This window comes from Mchenga conophoros, linkage group LG3, assembly GCF_057382185.1.
Source record: "Mchenga conophoros isolate Kocher_MC1m ecotype Shallow Benthic linkage group LG3, M_conophoros_male_GT1.1, whole genome shotgun sequence".
NCBI classification, from domain to species: domain Eukaryota; kingdom Metazoa; phylum Chordata; class Actinopteri; order Cichliformes; family Cichlidae; genus Mchenga; species Mchenga conophoros.
This window is the reverse complement of record NC_140528.1, coordinates 32,116,919-32,135,516: the sequence shown is the minus strand read 5'-3', so window position 1 is coordinate 32,135,516 and position 18,598 is coordinate 32,116,919. Positions and strand designations below refer to the sequence as shown.

Sequence of the window (18,598 nt, the reverse complement as noted above, 5' to 3'; positions counted from 1 at the left end):
AATTGTTTCAAGAAGGCATGGCATGTAGGTCACCATCCATGGTGCCATTGCTGAAGAAAAAGCATGATGAAGAGCATTTAAAGTTTGCTGAACATTTAGAGAAGCCAGTGAAATATGGTCTGGTCAGATGATCATATGATTGTTCGGTTTTTCTCTGTAGGGTCTACCTTACAATATAAAGGTAACTGTTATTGTGATTGGTCGCTATATGAATAAAATTGACTGGAAATGAAAAGATGACATTTAGTCCTTGCCAAGCTCAATACAGGAAGGCTACACAGATAAAGGTCAGTAAAAATAGTGTTCAAGCTTGTGGTTTATTTTCCAGCTCTACATAAGAAACGCTTCAACCACGAGTGATGGCAGTTCACTGATCATCATTTATACATGTAAACTGGTTGTCTGTGTAAACGAACTGCTGCTACTGCTCTAATCCAGCTGAGCACTCAAGACTCAGCTATTCACACACTGCTTTCTAAGCACCTTTATCAAACACTCACGTTTGGATGGAGGCGTCAGAAGAAATTTGGGGTTCAGTATCTTGCCTAAGAATACTTCAGCATGCAGACAAGAAGACACATTTAGAAGACAACCCACTGCATCACATGAGCCTCAGTCAGTGTTCACAGTGCACAGAGAGATCCTGCTGGTTTGCTGTTTATGCATTACTAATGTAGATTTATTTTTGACATGCGTGTTTAAGGTTCGGTGCCCAAACTGACAGTGACTGATGGCAACATTTAGACTGAAAACCAAACAATGAAACTCTGAGAGACACAGGACGATTATCGACTCTGTCCACACAGTGGAAAATTTGTTCTTAATAGAGGAAACATCGTCTACATAACAGACCCAATCAGCAGGAGCGATGCTAAACACAGCAGCTGTGGTTTCCTGTTTGATGAAAACAGGTCGTCTGCCTTCATGTTCAGTCGTCATGTTACAGATACTAACTGAACTGAACCTTCAGCAGGTTTTGGACGTTTATGAGACAAATTTAAATCACAAACTTTCATCACTTTAATCCTGCAGGTTTGAAACTGTTTTCTATTATTAGAAAGATTCTTTGTGTATTTCAGGTAAAGTGTGATGCTCATATGTAAATAACATCTTGTTTTGTTTCCTGTCCAACTGGCCAGCTTTGAGATGAAACCAGTCATTTTTAACCAGGATATGTCCTTCAACAAATATTAAACAAATATGTAGGACTGCTTTCTTCCATCTGAGCAACATCTCTAAAATTAGAAATATCCTGTCTCAGAGTGATGCTGAAAAACAAGTTCATGCATTTATTACTTCTAGGCTCAAAATCGTTTTCTGTGCCTGTCATGAACAGCTGTGTGGCAGGCAGAGGCAAGACCCAAATGCAGGACTTGGAAACAAAGGGGTCGGCTAAAAGAGGCAGCTTTATGGCGGGGAGACTGAAAGAATAACAAAACACAGAGAAGAGGCTGGCACAGACTGGACACGAAGGAAATAAACATGAACAACAAGAAATAGAGAATAAGTAATATAAATAATGACGACTCTGACAAATAAGGGAACCTGAGCTCAAGAGACACCAATATAGAACCAGAACAAAGGTCACTGAAACAAGAGAACAAATAAACACATAGTCCATAACAAACACAAAAACTAGCTCAAAGACTGAGGACCATCACAGGACACTCTGTGTCAAACATGAGTGTTCATAAGTTCAGAGTATTGATCAGTTTGAAATGATGGAAGCAGCTCCTGAAAGTGACGACTCTTCACCTCGCAGTAGACCTTTGTCAGAGTTCAAGCTGCACAGACTCAAACCAGCAGCAGGTCGATTTCTTTAGTTCCCCGTCAATCCTGGTTCCTCAGGAGGAACTTGCTCCCACAATGACATCACTGTGTGAATGAATGGGAGTGAATGAAGAAAGGAGGAAGCTGATGACTGCCTGTAAATGTTCCCATGGTGACTGACAGAGTGAGACTGTCCGCAGGAAGTCTGCAGGTCTGTCCTCAGCTTCCTGTTTACACTTCTTCTGTGGTGTCTGTGGTTCCTTTAGCTTCTGTAAAAATGGGACAGTTGAGTGTGCAGTCATGGTGCAGGTCACTAGAAGGGTGAGGCATTTATTGTCCTACCAACTTTAAAACCTAATTAAAATGTATATGTATGTAACAAATATATGAAACTTTAAACCTAATTTTTAAACTGAAGCTTAAAGAGAAAAAAGTTAATGATGGATTGCATTTATATAACACTTTTCTAGGCACCCAAAGTACAGTTCCACAGTCACTCTCACACACTGGTGGAGGCAGCTACAGTTGTAGCCACAGCTGCCCGGGGACAGACTGACAGAAGCAAGGCTGCCATATCGCACCATCGGCCCCTCTGGCCATCACCAGTAGGCGGCAGGGGAAGTGTCTTGCCATAGGACACAACCACCAGGACAGAGAGAGAGCAGGAGGGATCAAACCGGCGACCTTCCACTTATAGAGGAGCTTCCCAATCCACTGAACCACAGTCGCCCCGATAGTTCAGCATGTAATAACACTGGGACATGAGTCATATAGGTGCAGCCTCCCTACCTGTGTTCTCAGGGGTCTGAGTGATGATGTCAGCATTGGTCATGTGTGTTTTTGGGATGACATCATCAAGACAAGAACATGCCAATGAGTGACTGAATATCCGGGTTTTATTTACAACTCACTGAACTTGGATTTCCCATCAACCCTGTTTGCCTGCTGAACTGAATTCAAATATATATTGTTTTCATTTAATAATAATCCTGCAGAGAAATCTTAATTCTTATGAAGACGTTGTGAGGGGCTTCATGAATCTCTCTCTGAAAAAGAACTCATTTTGTTTCACTTTAAACACTAGTCACACAAAGAGATGAAGACAAGAAACAAAGTTAAGAACATCTTTTGCTGTGTGGTAACTTTACATCTTCCTTTGTTCAGTCCTGTATCTCAGCACCGGTATCTGCTGACATGCACTCTCTCTACTCTCAGACACTGTTTACCTCTACAGAGTCCACAACATTCAAATAGCTGCTAGACTGATCTTAAACACATAAAACACTTCATGGTTTATGTGTTTTACCTTTGATCATTTCCCACTGATCTCAACAAAGAAGCTCCGTCACAGAGAGCTTCTCTCAGCAGTTAACCACACCAGCAGCACCTGTTTTGATGTGGGTGAATGAACGCTCGACTCCGGGAAATATGAACTACTGACTCAGGTGACTTCACTATTTATGTGCTTTTACATCTGATTACTGCTACTACTGTGTATAACCCTCAGATTTACATGGCAATAAAAGAAATAATGTGGTCACTGAACTAGCTTCTCCTGCTAGTCCCAAAAACGTGACTCAAAGTGAGAGCTGACTGGGCTTTTTCAGCTGTAGCCTAAACTGTGGAAGCATCACCCTGCCCTCGTTAGTTCAGCCCACTCGCTGCCTGTCTTTAAATAATGTCTTAAAATGTGTTTTTGCTCCTCAGATTAGAGTCAGAACGCGAGCAGTACATTCTCACCTTGTACTGGTTGTTATTTTCCTAATTTTGCTGGTTTGCTGGTTTGTAGAGTATTTTTATTAAACTGTCCAACGTGTGCTTCTCCGATTTATTTTTGAAAAGATACATCTGGATTAAAAACAAACCAAATCCGCTCAGATTATTTTTAATCTTCAGTTCAGGCCGACTGCTCCTGTTACACTGTGTCATACACACAAACCTGAATTGACTCCCATCAAACACCGATCATATCTGTTTAAGCTGCAGGATTTCCTGTCTCAGTGCCACGTCTCTCTCTGCTGACTGCCTCATGTTATAAACACTGAACTGACCAACGAAACCACAGTACAGCTTTAATTATGAAACCAGTGACAGGTTTTACTGAGGAAACAGGAACCTGAAGAGTGAACTGCACCTGCATTCAGGTCCCACTTTCAAAACACTAGTTTGATAAATGTGAGAAGAAGATTCTCATTGTTTCATTGACCACATTTTACAAGCCCAATGAAAACTACTTTTGGGTTTATCTCTCATTGATGTCCCTCGCTAGAACACAGGTGAATGTGTACCTGCAGTGTTTGTCCTCAGACTGGAGTAAAGTACTTCAGGTTCGCTGGCTGGAGTCTTATTGGTCCAGGCTCTACTGGTGACCTCAGCATAGGTGACATCATTTACTGGAGCTGACTGGTATCTCCCTGCAAAGATGAAGTGATCTGAAAGAATACTAGTATTTGTGTCTGTGGAGTTTTAGTCTGAATCTACTTTCTAAGTGTTCTAAAAATAGAAACGCTGATGGAGGCTGTCTTGATGTGTCCAAGATGATGACTTTGGATGAAAATTTGAGACAGATGCCATACCTGTGCGCTTCTTCCACAGAAGATGAAGTACAAACAGAACCAGAACCAATAGCACCAGGGAACCTATAGCAGCTACAATTGGGGATATGAGGGAGGAGGGGGGAGAGGGAGAAGGGGGAGGAGAAAGAAGGGTAGAAGAAGAGGAGATATGAGTGTTTGTGAGTGACGTTATGGTTGTTGTTTCTTCTTTTGTTGTTGTAAACAAGGCTGTGGTTGAAGGACCTGCAGGAGAGATGAGGAAGCTGGTTCAGTCAGTTTATCATCAGCTCAGCAGATTGGCTTTAAACAGGAAGTGATGTCAGTGATCTGACCTCTGACCCTCAGAAAGCTCTGAGGAGATGATCCAAACTCATCAGTAGAACACCAGTAGAGACCTTCATCAGACTGCTGCACGTTAATTGTGATGTTTTTCTCTGATTTAGGTCCAACAAGACGTCCATTACAGTAGAAATAAGCTGCGGCTGTGCCACCAGTTTTCTTCTTACAGCGTAGAGTGACATCACTTCCTGTCCTCACAGGACGTGCAGGGATCTCCAGGATCACATGTTTATCTGAGGAAAAGACCCACAGAGTGATGTAGAGGTGGTATAACAGTGTGCTGTTAGTCTGATGAAATGAATGACTTCATTACCTGATACAGTGATGTTGACTTCTTCACTCTTCTCTCCAGCTTCACCTTCACACCAGTAAACTCCACTGATTGGCTCGAACTCATCAAGCAAACAGGATGAACCATTGAACCTCCCGAAGCCCCGCCCACCTGCTCCACATGACTCAGTCCCACTTCCTGTGTCCCTCTTCACCGTCCATCCATCAGAGCCCAGCTGACCGTCACATGTCAGAGACACTGAGGCTGCTGTGAAGAACTGCTGAAGGTTTGGACTGACGCTCAGAGAGACTGGAGGACAGACGGACAGTTTCTATCAGTGTTTACACTCAGTGTTTGTCCTGGACCATGGTGCACTTCATCTACTCACCTGCACAAACAGTCAGTGCAGACAGCAGCAGCACACACACACCTGCAACAGGAGGTCAGAGGTCACTGAAAGTCAGAGGTCAATGAAGGTCATAGGATATTAAAGGTGAGAGGTCACTGAAAGAGAGTGGACATTATGACCAGAAGGCAGTAATAGGCCTGGGAGAGCATCTTCTATGTTACCATGTTCACCCTTCACCCTGCTGTGATGGCACTTGTTTAGCCATTTGTCACATAGACTCTGGATGTTATATTTCAAAGCTGCACACTGGTTATCTGTGTAGGTCACAGTTAGGTAGTGATGGCCCGCTTGAAGCTGACGCTCCGGAGCGTGTGTCGAAAAAAACAACACACTGGTTCAGAAGCACTGTGTCGAGGCTTGCTTCGTTTGGCAAAAGTCACGTGACCAGTGACGTCCGAAGCTTCATTACGCACGTAACTGCTTCGGTACCTGATTCAAACGGATATAAGGAAGTGAATCATCCACGGGATTCGTGGAGTGTGTTGATGGTGACAGAGAGCGACGAGGTGATCATTCCACTGACAGATATGGAGCCAGCGAGGAAGAGAGGACGTTCTGGCGTGTGGGAATATTTTGAGTTGATTTTGCTCAATTCATTTTATCTGCCGAAGTGAAAAACCTGAAATGTCCAAAATCATGTTTTCATAATGTAAATATCATTACAGCATATGACTTCAGGAACACTTCCATGTGAATTAAAGCTAATGAAGACTACAAAAATGTATTTGACACTATACGTACATGACATTGCTACAGTTTAGAAAATCATTTTGTTTATTGTTGTTAGGTGATAGTCTGCAGGACCCAGGAATACCTGCATATCTACCAGCTTGCAGTGTAGTTCCTGCACTCCACAGCCTCTTCTGTTCCATGCAAGTGGATTTTCTCCAGGGCAGGAGAAACTATTTCTAAGAAAAGAAACAGACTCAGCCAGATTCTGCATACAAACGTGAACACAGAGCGCGGACCCGACGCGTCAGAGTCAGATTTTGATGTGTCGTCGGGTCCGCGCTGTGTTTGCCTTTTTTTTCTTCGCTGGCTTCTGCAGCTGCAGGTTTCATAACTCTCTGTTTACATCTCTAATTAAGTCTCACATGCGTCAGCTTTCTTTTAATAGATACGAAATTATGGATATATACTGTTAAATGATCAGAATTGTAATATTTCTGACTGAGGCAAAACTTTCCAGATTCCAATCAAATTGAATCGGATCCTGTATCGAATCAAAATGATTCTACAAATCGGTAACGATGCAGCCGTACTCAGCTTCCTAAGCATTTTCCCTTTCCAGTTCACAATCAATCCCACCCGTAGGTCAAAAATATGTATAGGACAATTGGCCTCATCTAATATTTTGTATGAACCTGTCCAGCTGTCCAGTGATTAAATGACAAGTAGATGGAGGCAGGACTCCACAGCAGGGGCATACTCCATAATGTGCTGTGCATTATCATATGTATATTATATATATTGCTCACTTATTGTATTTACCAACATCAAGGAGTTATGAGCAAAGAAAGGCCACACCATAGTGTATGTTTAAATAGGGAAAGTTTATTGATCAAAATGTATTACGCAAATACACATTACATTTTTTTCAGCCCCCCAATCGAGAAAACAAAACCAATTACATGTTCAAAGCAACGGAACGGTGGCCCAATATCAGAGAGAACTCCACTCTTGAGTGAGCAGCGATGATTGAGCAGTCCGTTTTATTTTGCAGATTCAAGCTGCTCTTCAAAATTTTCACCACCAGATGTCACCGGAGAGGACTGTGTTGAAAAGCTTCGAGTAATGAACTGTTTTTCAATACAAGCTTCAGTGCTTCGGAAAGCTTCATTTGGCCATCACTACAGTTAGGTGTTGCGAGAAAGTTGGTGACACCCAGTTGGTGGGGAGGTCCTGGTGGTGAAGTCTTCTGTTCTCCTGTGTCAAGAGTGCAGACAACAGCTGTTGAAACACCTTCTCTTTTAACGTCTATTCAACTAAATGCTGTGCTATTTATCTTTAGTGACTGTGTACCTGCCCCCCCTCTCTCTCTCGTGCTCATAAGAATAAAAATGAATAAAAAGTTGTTGATTACTTCTACTCATGTGACAAAGTGCAGGAAGACCACGCCCGGGTGCATATTTTTGGTAATAGCCCGTCACCAGTAGTAACCATCTATTACCTATGACAAGCCACCTGGGAAGGCGAGACAAACTTTGGAGCAGACACAAGACACTTTGTCGAGAGACACTTCTGCATCGATGACGGGCTGATTTCAGTTCCCACAGAGGCTGCAGCCATCGATCGGCTTAAGCACACATGTGCAGCCGAGTCCAACCTCAAACTCCACAAAATTGCCTCAAATTGTTTCTTAGTTATGCAAGCCTACACCCGGTGTGGAGTTCTCTCCGTATGTAATAGTATCTTCAACCTCTTGTATACTCTGAGTGGAAAACAGTTAAAACATAAACATGTTTAATGAATACCTTTCATAACTTGAAATGCAAATAGAAATGATACATTTTTAAAAATGATGCAAACAACAAAGTAAAATGTTGCTATTTACCCCAAAATGCAGCCAAGGCCTCAGATTTTTTGCACAATCATTTCAAACTATTTACAGAACAATCAGGTGTGTTGCATCAAATAAGAAGGCACACAAAGTATTCATGCAACTCCCAAAGAATAGGTCCTGTCCACTATAAAACAGAGGAGAACACCACAAGGTCTGACAGCAGGAGCACCTGTGACATTCACTAGTATAACTCACAAAAACCCAATAACTGCATAACACACTAACTACAGCCTCCAAACACACTAAACGTCACTAATCTCTCACATGTGAAAACTCGCTCTCTCTCTTTCTTTCGCTCTCTCTCTCTCATTGGTGTCACTCCTAAAACTTCTCCCTCTTCCTAAACAACCAAACGCCTCATGTTGCCATATCATTTTTTGATTGGTGGACATGGTACACTTCAACATGAATAAGGAAGGGAAGTGGTGTTTTTTCTTTTTCACTCGCAAGCGGAGAGCGTTTGCTAGCGCTGTCCTTAGAAAACGCAGTTGCTGAGGCGGCTGAGGTCATTTGGAGTCCAGGGAGCGCTTTGAAGACCTTCTGTGACATTTTTTACAGTGTTGTATGTTGGTACCTCAGGTCCCACATCTCCAGATTCACTAACAGCTTCTTCCACCTGGGCCATTCGGACATTTAACAAACACCATGTCCCCTCTGTTCTATCTCTGCTGTGATCCCAACAACCGACATGTAAAGGTCGCCCAAACTAATAAAATTGTCAGGGATTATAGTGGAGAGAGAAAACAGGCGGCTCCCACACTTTATCTGAACATCAGTTTTGAGTGGCTATACAGTATATCTGCAGAGATACGGGCAGTACAGGTGCAGCAGTTAGGTATTAAGAAATAAAAAAGAAAAGAAAAACATAAAATGAATTCATATTCAATTTCCACATTTACTAAAAGCAAACAATGTAATGATATTAAAGTAACTCCCTGATGGATGACATGAGCAATGAATAGCTTCACTGATTTTATTAGGTTCTATTTGAGTCTCAATCTGCTGCTGTTTGAAGCTCATCACCAGAAAAACAACAAAACATACAAACTCTGAGGGAAATGACCAAAACAGTCTCCAGTCTTTTGTTAGACTCTGTGTTTATAGTGGAAAACTTGCTCTTATTAAAGGAAGTGAAGGCTACATAATAGGCAGATAAGACAAACGTGTGGTGAGTGCAACTAGCAGCTGTGGTTTCCTGAATGAACGTCGATGTTCGAAGAAACGAGGTTACTACACCGGGGGAGCCCATCCTTGGGGTGGACCCATTTTTGTTTTAGCGTGTTTTGGGGTTTAAAAGCCACAGAGACGCGGTGCTTAGGAAAAATGCATTTCAGCTGTGCTGATGCTCCTGACACGTATAAGACTGGGGAAACCTGCATTCAGCTGGACCTGAAAAACACTATGTCCAGATAAACACAATCAACTTTTGGAGAAAAATAAAAGATTCTTCATCAGACTAACAACTAAAAACATGACACTTACCTTAACAGTATGGGCTACATCAAATATATTCAAGACCGACAACAACACTTCTCACTGCTGCTAATTTTAACAAAACTAAACAAAAAGTAGAAAAAGGCAATTCACCAAGTCTTGAAAAGTAAAACTGAAAAATAGAAACACAGAATAAAATAAAACATCCATCCAGATCTTTACCACCAACAACATAAAATCTATCTTAATTAAATGGCCAAATTCTCCAATAAATGAGCAATAATAAAGTAAGAAAAAATAAGACATTCAATTTATGGACGCTCAAATTAACAGAGCGACATTAAACGCACCTCATTGCCTGCCGTAGCGTTCTTCGCAGCTGCACTTCACCTCAAAGGTCGCTTAATACATCGGATTGAACTTAACCAAAGTCCAATTAAAGGAAAATAAATGTTTCTAACAAATACAATGAAGAAGATTAAAATAATTCACTGTCAGTTACTGTCGCTGTGAGTTTGACGAGGTCAGCTGCTTCATTTGGTTCTGCCTAAAGTTCTCTCAGTGATCCAGTGTTTATATGATAAGATACGTGTTTAATGCAGAGAGTTGGAATTACAAGTTGGTAAGAAGCTTTTTAACAAAGGTTTGATTTAAGCTTTAAGTTCAAAGGTGAAAGAAATTTCACGTTTGATGAAGGAAGATCAAGGCTAACAAGGACATAGGTCAAAGGTCAAAATAAGGTAAGGTGAGAAAATATAATAGATATATATAATCAATCAATAAGGTGAAAATATCAGATAAAAGGGTTTTTTTGGTTATAAGGAATAAAGAGGTCAAAGGTCAAAACAAGAGTACTGTTAAATTAAAATTAAAAGGTCAAAGGTCAGATTAAACAGGTTACACAGAAAGGATCGGCAAAACTTAAACAAGGATAAAGAAATAATACATTAAACAAGGAAATAAATTAAAAGTCTGAGTTAATGAGAAATTAAACGTTTAAATCAGGTTAAGAGTTAAATTTTAAGCTTTTCTTAGTTAAACTAAATAAAATAATCAGAATAAACGATTGGAGGAAAAAAGCAAAGATGTTGTGATCAAATAGTTTGTACGGCAGAAAGAAAAACATGTTTCAGTAGATTGTATGTTGGAAACCACAGTAGACACAGTAGACTCAAATCATTGTTACTGAGGAATTCTGCCTTAAACAGTAAAGTGTTCTTTAACAGTGTGTGTGTGTGTCTGCAGCTGTTCTTTGTGTTGTTGCTGCATCGTTGCCTCAGGGGGAAAGTTGTGTGTGTGTTATGCAGACTAGCAGAGACTGCAGCTGTCAGCAGCCACACACACTTTCCATTCTTCAAATCAAATCACAGTGAAACATGTTCACTGACAGCTCAGCTTCAGCATCGTCTTCATGCTGTGACTGCAGCCGTTCAACTCTGTTTGTCTTTAACCCAAATCATCACAACATGCAAATATAATCATCAAAATGATGTGACTGGAAGGATGCAGCAGTCTGTGCTCCACCTTTCTCCTCCACACCTGCAGGTGGAGAACATGGATGCATGAATCTCTACAGAGTTCTTTGAATATTATCCGTCTCATCAGTTTTCAGTGAACAAAACTCCTCACAGAGCCAAAATAAGCAGTTTGTATCCAACATAACTCAGCTGGACTCTGATGCTCCGTATAACAGCCACACATGAGTCTGGATTCACTCAAAGCATTGAACAAACTTTATTGGAAATGAAGCTTTTGGACATTTGTTCTCTGATATTTGCTCTTCAGCTCGAGTCTCCATCAGTGGGAACATTTCCTGATTCAACTTTTCTTCTGTTCAAATCAAACTCCATGAGAATCAAAGTGTGAATCAGAGTCCTGATGATCAGATTCTATAGAAACATGGAGACTGTAGAGGATTTACACTCAATATGTTCATTTGTTCCCTTCAAGAAAAATCAATCATTCATCCAATTAAATCAGTCGTTGATCAGTTTGATTGACAGGACAGATGATCAGAGGTGCAGAGTTTTTACCTCCATGATTCAAACTGGGACTGAAGTATGGGTGGAGTCTGTGAGTGAAGGAGCAGCCAGTAAAGGAGTAGATCAGAGCTGCAGCACCTACATCATAAAAGGAGACCAGACCCTCCTCATAATCCACAAACACCCCCACCTTCTCAGGACCAGGATGAAGACAGAGGGGGACTAGAGGGTCAGCACCAGCTTTGTACTCATTTCCATTTCTCAGCACTACAGTCCAGAAACCATCCTGAGGTCTCAGTGGGATGTTTCCCTTTCTGTTGATCGACTCTGTGGCCACTCCTAAAGTCCACTCAGTCTTTCCTTTAACCTGAACCTCAAAGTAAAATCTGCCTGAAGAGAAACTCTGCTCTCCTAAAACACAAGGACACTGAGAAAATCTCTCTGGGTTGTCTGGAAGTTTCTTCCTCACATCACCACAGTACACTTGTTTTCCATCATCAGACAGGATGAGATTAGGATGAGCTGTATCAGGATCCAGAGTCACATCCACCTCATGCTGCTGCACCCTCTGCAGCTCAGCCTCTAACAGCTTCTTCTTCATGGGTTTCCAGACTGTCTCCTCCAGCTGAGCCACAGCTCTCCCCACAGTCCCCTCATATGATGGTGGATGAACTCTGACCTCTGTCCAGTCCTTGCTGGGTGGAGCAGCTTTCAGGGAGGAGAAGCTTTGGAGGAGGTGGAGGTGGTCTTCAGAGCGTGAGAGCTGCTCCACCTCAGAGCTTCTCTCCATCAGCTCAGAGATTTCCTGTTCCAGATCTTTGATGAGACCTTCAGCCTGTTTCTCTGTAGCTTCCTGTTTGTCTTCGATCTCCTTCATGAGCTCCTTCAGGTGTCTCTCAACAGACTCCATCAGAGCCGTGAGGACCTGAACACCTTCTGCTTTCTGTCTGTCTGCAGCATCTTTACTCATCTTCACCGACTCTGTGATCTCCTGAATCTTCAGTCGTCTCTTCTGGATCATCTGCTGAATCTCAGCCTCTGTCTTCTCCAGCTCTGCCTTCTTTCCTTCATATTCTTCTCTCAGAGGAACAAACTCGTGGTTCTTGTGGTCTAAAACAGGGCAGAGCATGCAGACACATGTCTGGTCGGTCTTACAGAACAGCTGCAGAAGGTTATCGTGCTTCGTGCACATCCTGCCTTCCAGGTTCGCCACAGCATCAACCAGCTGATGTCTTTTCAGACGTTTCAGTGTCAGATGAGGCTCCAGGTGAGTCTGACAGTAGGAGGTCTGACACACCAGGCAGGACTTCAGGGCCTTCAGTCTGGTTCCAGTGCAGACGTCACAGGGAACTTCTCCTGGTTTGGCAGCTTGTTGCTCTGAGCTGCTGCTGCTGGCTTTCTGCTGAGCTTCACGTCTGAACTGAGCAACCATCTCAGAGAACAAAGTGTTGATCTTCAGCTGAGGTCGAGTGTAGAAAGTCTCTTTACACATGGGACACTGACAGCTCTGACTCATGTCCCAGTGCTGACTGATGCAGGTTTTGCAGAAGTTGTGTCCACATGGTGTAGAGACTGGATCAGTGAACACATCCAGACAGATGGAGCACAGAAACTGATCTTCAGATCGCAGATTGCTGGCAGCAGACATGTCTGCACTCTGAGGGAGAAAGAAGAGAAACATTTGATTCAAAATTCACTTTAAATTTCATTTTTACAAAGAGAGAAACAAGCGTCAGTAGTCTGAGGAGCTTGGAGAGAAAAGCGTCTGGACTTCTTTAAGTTTCTACTCATCACAGAAGCTTCTTCACCTCATCCTCAACACGGACCAAGGAATGAATACTGCACTTTTGGAAGAACTCCCTCCCCTGCAGCCTCTTATCGTCAAAGGGACAGAGGTGGAGAGGGCAAACAGCCACAGATTCCTGGGACTGCAGGTTACATCAGACCTGAGCTGGACTCTCAACACTACAGCAACTGTGAAAAAAGCCCAGCAAAAGCTGTATTTCATTCGGCTGCTCAGGAAAGCTGGCATGAACCACCACCCTCTCACCCAGGCCTGCAGAGGACTGATAGACAGCATCCTCACCGCAGGCATCACTGTCTGGTATGGAAACACTACACAGACAGAGAGGAAGGCTCTGCAGAGTCATAAAGTCTGCAGAGAGGATTATGGGAACAACACTTGCATCCATGGACCTGCACATACAAAGCTGCACATACAATCTCAGACACAACAGAGCGGACAGCAGCATCACACACAGAACACGATTCTTCAACAGCTTCTTCCCCACAACTGTCAGACTGACGGCAAACAAAAACACACTGAACACTTAAAATAACACAGCACTACTTAACCTCACTTTGAATGTATCATCGGTTCACTGACCATCGGGCAATACACTCACAACAGACTTGTGAAACAGATCTGTGGAACAAATGTGCAACACTGTGAGTGCGATAAGAGGTAGAGAACTACACACTCTCTGTACATTTTCTTCTTTTTCTTTGTATATAGAAAATAGTACGACTACCCTACTCCGGACTTCATTTCTATCCTTCTGCTTTTTCTGTCTTTATATTGTTAAAGTGTGATTTGACTTGGAAAGCTCTGCACAAGTATTCCACTGTGCATGGACTGTTGGTCCTGTGTGCAAATGTCAAAATAAAAATCTTGAACCTTCAGTTGTCAGAGTAACTGGTGGAGACCCAGCAACACACTCAGACACAAACTGGTTCATCTGAAACACAAACTGAACAACGTCGTGTCTGCTGTACAGTGCAGCGTCCAGATGAACAGGATCAACAGGATGAACATCTTTTTAACAGTCGTTACAAAGATGTGAAGTTGTTTGGCTGACACAGACAAACAGTATCCCACATTCTTGATTTTTAGCTCACAAACACGTCTTATAAGGACTTATTGATCCTGAAATGTTGGAGGTTTTAGCTCTTTAAACAGTAAAGTTACAGGAGGATACAGATAATTATCAGGAAAATGTCCTCGGTTTGTTAAAATGATCCCGTCCGATAACACACGAGAACAATAAATGTATAATTTTCTGTTGTAACCCACAAACTGAACGGTCACACTCATCTTTCATGTTGTCACTAAAACATCACTCCTTCCACGTCTAGTTGGTCGTGATGGAGGCGGAGTGCGTTGGGTCCGCTTTCCCTGCCCAGCCGATGTTCCTGACGCAGGGAAACAGATCCTGTTGGGGATCCCTACCTTGGCACAACACCTGCCATGGTCTTTGCACACTCACCACAGTAAATGCATCATGTTGTCAGCTTTACAGTATCATAGTCAGAGAAACTGGTCAGGCCGCTCTCTTCCAAATGTCTACACTTCACCCTTTTACTGTCAGTGGGCTCAGAGTCCATCTAATGTGGCTCATTATCTGATGCCGTCTGCAGACCAGTGTTAGACACTGAGAGGTTGATGGCTCCGTGTCAGAGCACCGGCCTTAACGAAAAAGTTATCAATCGTTCTTTTCATCTTTTCTCATTACCCACAGCTACATCCACTCCTATCAGGCTGCTCACCTCTGCTGCGACGATTCAAACAGCCGGAAAGTAAATAATTTGGAGACGGTGCGTTTGTGTCACAGTGAACAGTGAAAACAGAGACTTTCTAAAACAATGATGCATGTTAGTCATGTGATGCAGGCATGTGACCAATTAAACAAAGATAGTGGAGAGCATTATACAGCAGCAGTTTTGACAGTCCTATTAAAGATGAATATCAGTCTGCACATGCTCCACAGAGCTTTTCTTCAAATTCTTTATTTCTCTCTCGCTTTTGCAACTTTGTACTTTTGTGTTACTCGCAGCAACAACTCCACCTCATTGTTAGTCCATTTTAAAACTCGGTGCTTTTCCTCCACCTCTGCTGCGACGTTTCAAACAGCTGGAAAGTGAATAAGCAGCAGACAGAAGTGAGACCGGTCGAATCGTCTTGCGTTTCACGCATGCGCAGGACTGGAACGTAAGAGTTTTCAGCCGTCTTAATGTGGACGCACAACTCTGTGAAAACGACTGAAAACACTAGTGTGGACGCGGAGCGCTGTTTTCAAATCTATCCGGGCGAGTGTGGACGTAGCCTAAGTGGCACCATGGAGAAATGAGGTGGCGCTCTAGACCCTGATGAAGTGAACAGAGTGAAGATTTGTGTAGAAGCAGGAAGTGTGATCAGCTGCACTCACCACTGTTGCTGAGAGGAACCTGATGGACTCCAGTGAATCTTCTTTTAGAGACAAACAGGACTCGACTGCAGCTCTGCTGCTGCTCTCTCACACTTTCACTTCTGCAAAATGACGTTGAGCTTCTTGTTTTTCAGCTGTTGCTCCACCTTTTCCTGCCTCTCCCTTTACAGGAATCAGCCGGTCTGTACTCAGTGACTGTGTGCAGCGGGTGGGAGGAGTGAGGAGTGGTGTGTGGGTAAAGTTCACACAGTAATGACGGCCTCAGGTGATCAGGAGAAACTCACCTGGATTTCCTTTTTCCACAGCAGACTGAGAGCTTCAGGTGGACCCTGAAGGAGGTCTCAGACACAGGTGGTAAAAGTACACACAGTGTGTACTGAAGTAGAAGTACTACTGTTAAAAATACTCCAAGTACTGTTTCAACTTCTTTACTCAAGTAAAAGTAAAAAGTACTGGCTGTGAAATGAGAGTAAAAAGAGCTGATTGAAGAACATTTCTAACACGTGTTTATACAAAGCTAACTGAACCATGTGCTGCATCAACGTGATAATAAAATAATATTATTCACTTTGTTTCTGTCTAAATTTGAATTCTAATAAATATTTTAGCTTGAAATAAGTGAAAAAAATCTGCCAATGGAACAAGTTAAAACTCTCTATTTTTTCTCTGGTTTCAAGATTCACTGTCTTGAAAAAAGTTCATATCCGGTGGCGGACTCCCTCAGACATCAGTGCGTTGGTGGTTCTTTGTGTCTGGGGATGGGCGTCCAGGTACACGCCGGCTCACTCCTTGGTGGGTGCTTATCGGGGCCTGGAGCCTGGGGCTCGCTCGGGCCACTTCGGGGGTGGGGTGCCCTCGGCCTCTCGGCCTGGGGCTCGGTCACTCAGGCACAGCTGGCTGCCGGCGGAGCTCACGGGCACGTCACTGCAACTCCCCCTGGCTTCTGCTCCGCGGCTGCTGAGTGAGCCCTCATCTGGGACTCTCCTCAGCTCTTTCTGGAACAGTGGCGCGGCTGCCCCTCTGTTGGTCTTCCTTGGTCTCTTGTGTTCTGGGGGCCTCTGGATGTCTGGAGTTTTGATCTCCTCCATACCTGCTTCATGCCCTGGAGGACGGGGCTGTGGCCCCCCCACACTCCCTAGCAGATCATTACATGAAGGAACCTTTTAAAAACAAGCGCGTCCATGCTCACAGGTGTACACACGGGTGCTCACACACACAAACTACACCCTTTTTGGCTCCTAACTTAAGGTCAAGGTCAAGGTCAAATTTATTTATATAGCACATTTCAAACAGCCGATGCTGCACAAAGTGCTTAACAATATAAAAATGTTATTGAAAAGCAACAATGTAATACAATAATAACAATAAAAAACAATAATAGGACAGTAAAAGAATTAAAACAATAACTAAACTAATTCAAATAAGACCAAAATGTTTGGGTCATAGTGTGTTAAAAGCCAGGGCATAGAAATGTGTCTTTAGTAAAGATTTAAATTGCTCAAGTGTTTGTGCAGATCTAATATTTAAGGGGAGACTATTCCAGAGTCTGGGACCTGCCACAGAGAAGGATCTATCAGCACGGGATTTGAGGTTAGTCCGTGGGATGGACAGCATTAGTTTTGAGCTAGACCTCGTGGTTTTTCCTGGAGCATAGGCAGAGAGGAGCTCAGACAGGTAAGGAGGGGCTCGGGCGTTAAGTGACTGAAAAACAAAAAGTAAAAGTTTAAATTGGATCCGGTAGGAGACAGGAAGCCAGTGTAAAGAAGTTAAAAGTGGGGTTATATGCTCTCTCCGTTTGGTACCAGTTAGTAGGCGAGCAGCTGCATTTTGAACCATCTGAAGATGATGGATGATGGCCTGATCTAGAACATAATAAAATGAATTGCAGTAGTCCAATCTGCAAGTAAGAAAAAGGTGAATAACACGCTCAAAGACGTTAGCCGGAAGGTATGGCTTTACCTTGGCTAGCTGTCTTAACTAAAAAAAAAACAGGACTGAACTACTGCACTCACCTGCTTATTCAATTTAAAAGAACCATCAATATAGACACCGAGGTTTTTTACATGTGTTTTACAATACGAGGAAAGTAGCCCAGAGTGCTGTCGATATGATTAAAGTTGCCAAAAATGACAACCTCAGTTTTATTTTCATTTAGCTTTAAAACATTTAATGACAACCACTGTTTGACATCATCAAGGCAGCGTAATAAGAGCTGGGGATGGTCTGACCCTGCTTTTAAAGGTAGATAAATCTGCAAATCATCAGCAAAACAATGAAATGAAATGCTGTACCGCGAGAAGATGGAGCCCAATGGCAGCAAATAGAGTACGAACAGAGCAGGACCCAAAATAGAGCCTTGAGGTACACCGTATTTAAGAGGGGCTATTTTGGAGTTGTGGGGGCCCATACTGACATAAAAAAACCTTTCTGACAGATAGGACCGAAACCACTGTAAGGCAGATCCTTTTAGGCCAGCATGAAATTCTAGCCGTGATAACAGGATGTCATGGTCGACCGTGTCAAAAGCTGCTGACAAGTCCAACAATAAAAGGGCAGCAGGGCTGCCAGAGTCCAGAGTTAAATGAATAGCGTTAAAAATCCTTAAAAGTGCCGTCTCAGTGCTATGTAGTGGAGGCCGGAGACAGCCCTGATGCCAAAGGATCCCAAGAAGCAAGTGGTCTCACCCGAATACCTCGGTACTTCAAGTTCCTGTTAGGCATAGCAACAAAGAGGAATAAGGATTAATATGTGAGTGGGGCACACAAAGGAAAACTACACTGACCAACATCTGCACCACCTGCATTTACTACAAGAAAGCCTATGACTCTGAGCCTCACACAGGGATCCTGGAAGTGCGCAAGATCAACTGGACTGCAAGGACCTTCATAAGTCACCATCAAGTGCATTATTTACCAAGGAGTTGCTCTGTCCTCACAGCTGTTTCTTGAAGACGTTTCATCCGAGAAGCTTCTTCAGTTCTAGGGTCGAACCGTGGAAAATCCCAGATTTAAGCCCTGTGGGAGTGTCCCCCCCAAGAGGGACAATGGTGTGAAAACGGGTGTGGGTCACA

General features: G+C 43.0%; 2 protein-coding genes across 2 annotated transcripts; both read right to left on the bottom strand.

Annotated features, from left to right (window-relative positions):
- Window positions 1–2,001: 2,001 nt before the first annotated feature.
- On the bottom strand, window positions 2,002–9,682 carry LOC146578178 (uncharacterized). The gene is made up of 8 exons (XM_085267764.1): window positions 9,673–9,682; window positions 9,426–9,464; window positions 5,324–5,365; window positions 4,978–5,244; window positions 4,658–4,897; window positions 4,347–4,568; window positions 4,059–4,184; window positions 2,002–2,039 (listed from the first exon to the last, which is right to left on the bottom strand). The coding sequence occupies exons 1-8, from the start codon at window positions 9,680–9,682 to the stop codon at window positions 2,002–2,004; spliced, it is 984 nt and encodes a 327-aa protein (XP_085123890.1).
- Window positions 9,683–11,285: 1,603 nt separating this feature from the next.
- Window positions 11,286–13,043, bottom strand: LOC146578177 (E3 ubiquitin-protein ligase TRIM21-like). The gene has a single exon (XM_085268539.1). The coding sequence runs from the start codon at window positions 13,002–13,004 to the stop codon at window positions 11,313–11,315; it is 1,692 nt and encodes a 563-aa protein (XP_085124665.1). The 5' UTR covers window positions 13,005–13,043; the 3' UTR covers window positions 11,286–11,312.
- Window positions 13,044–18,598: the final 5,555 nt, after the last annotated feature.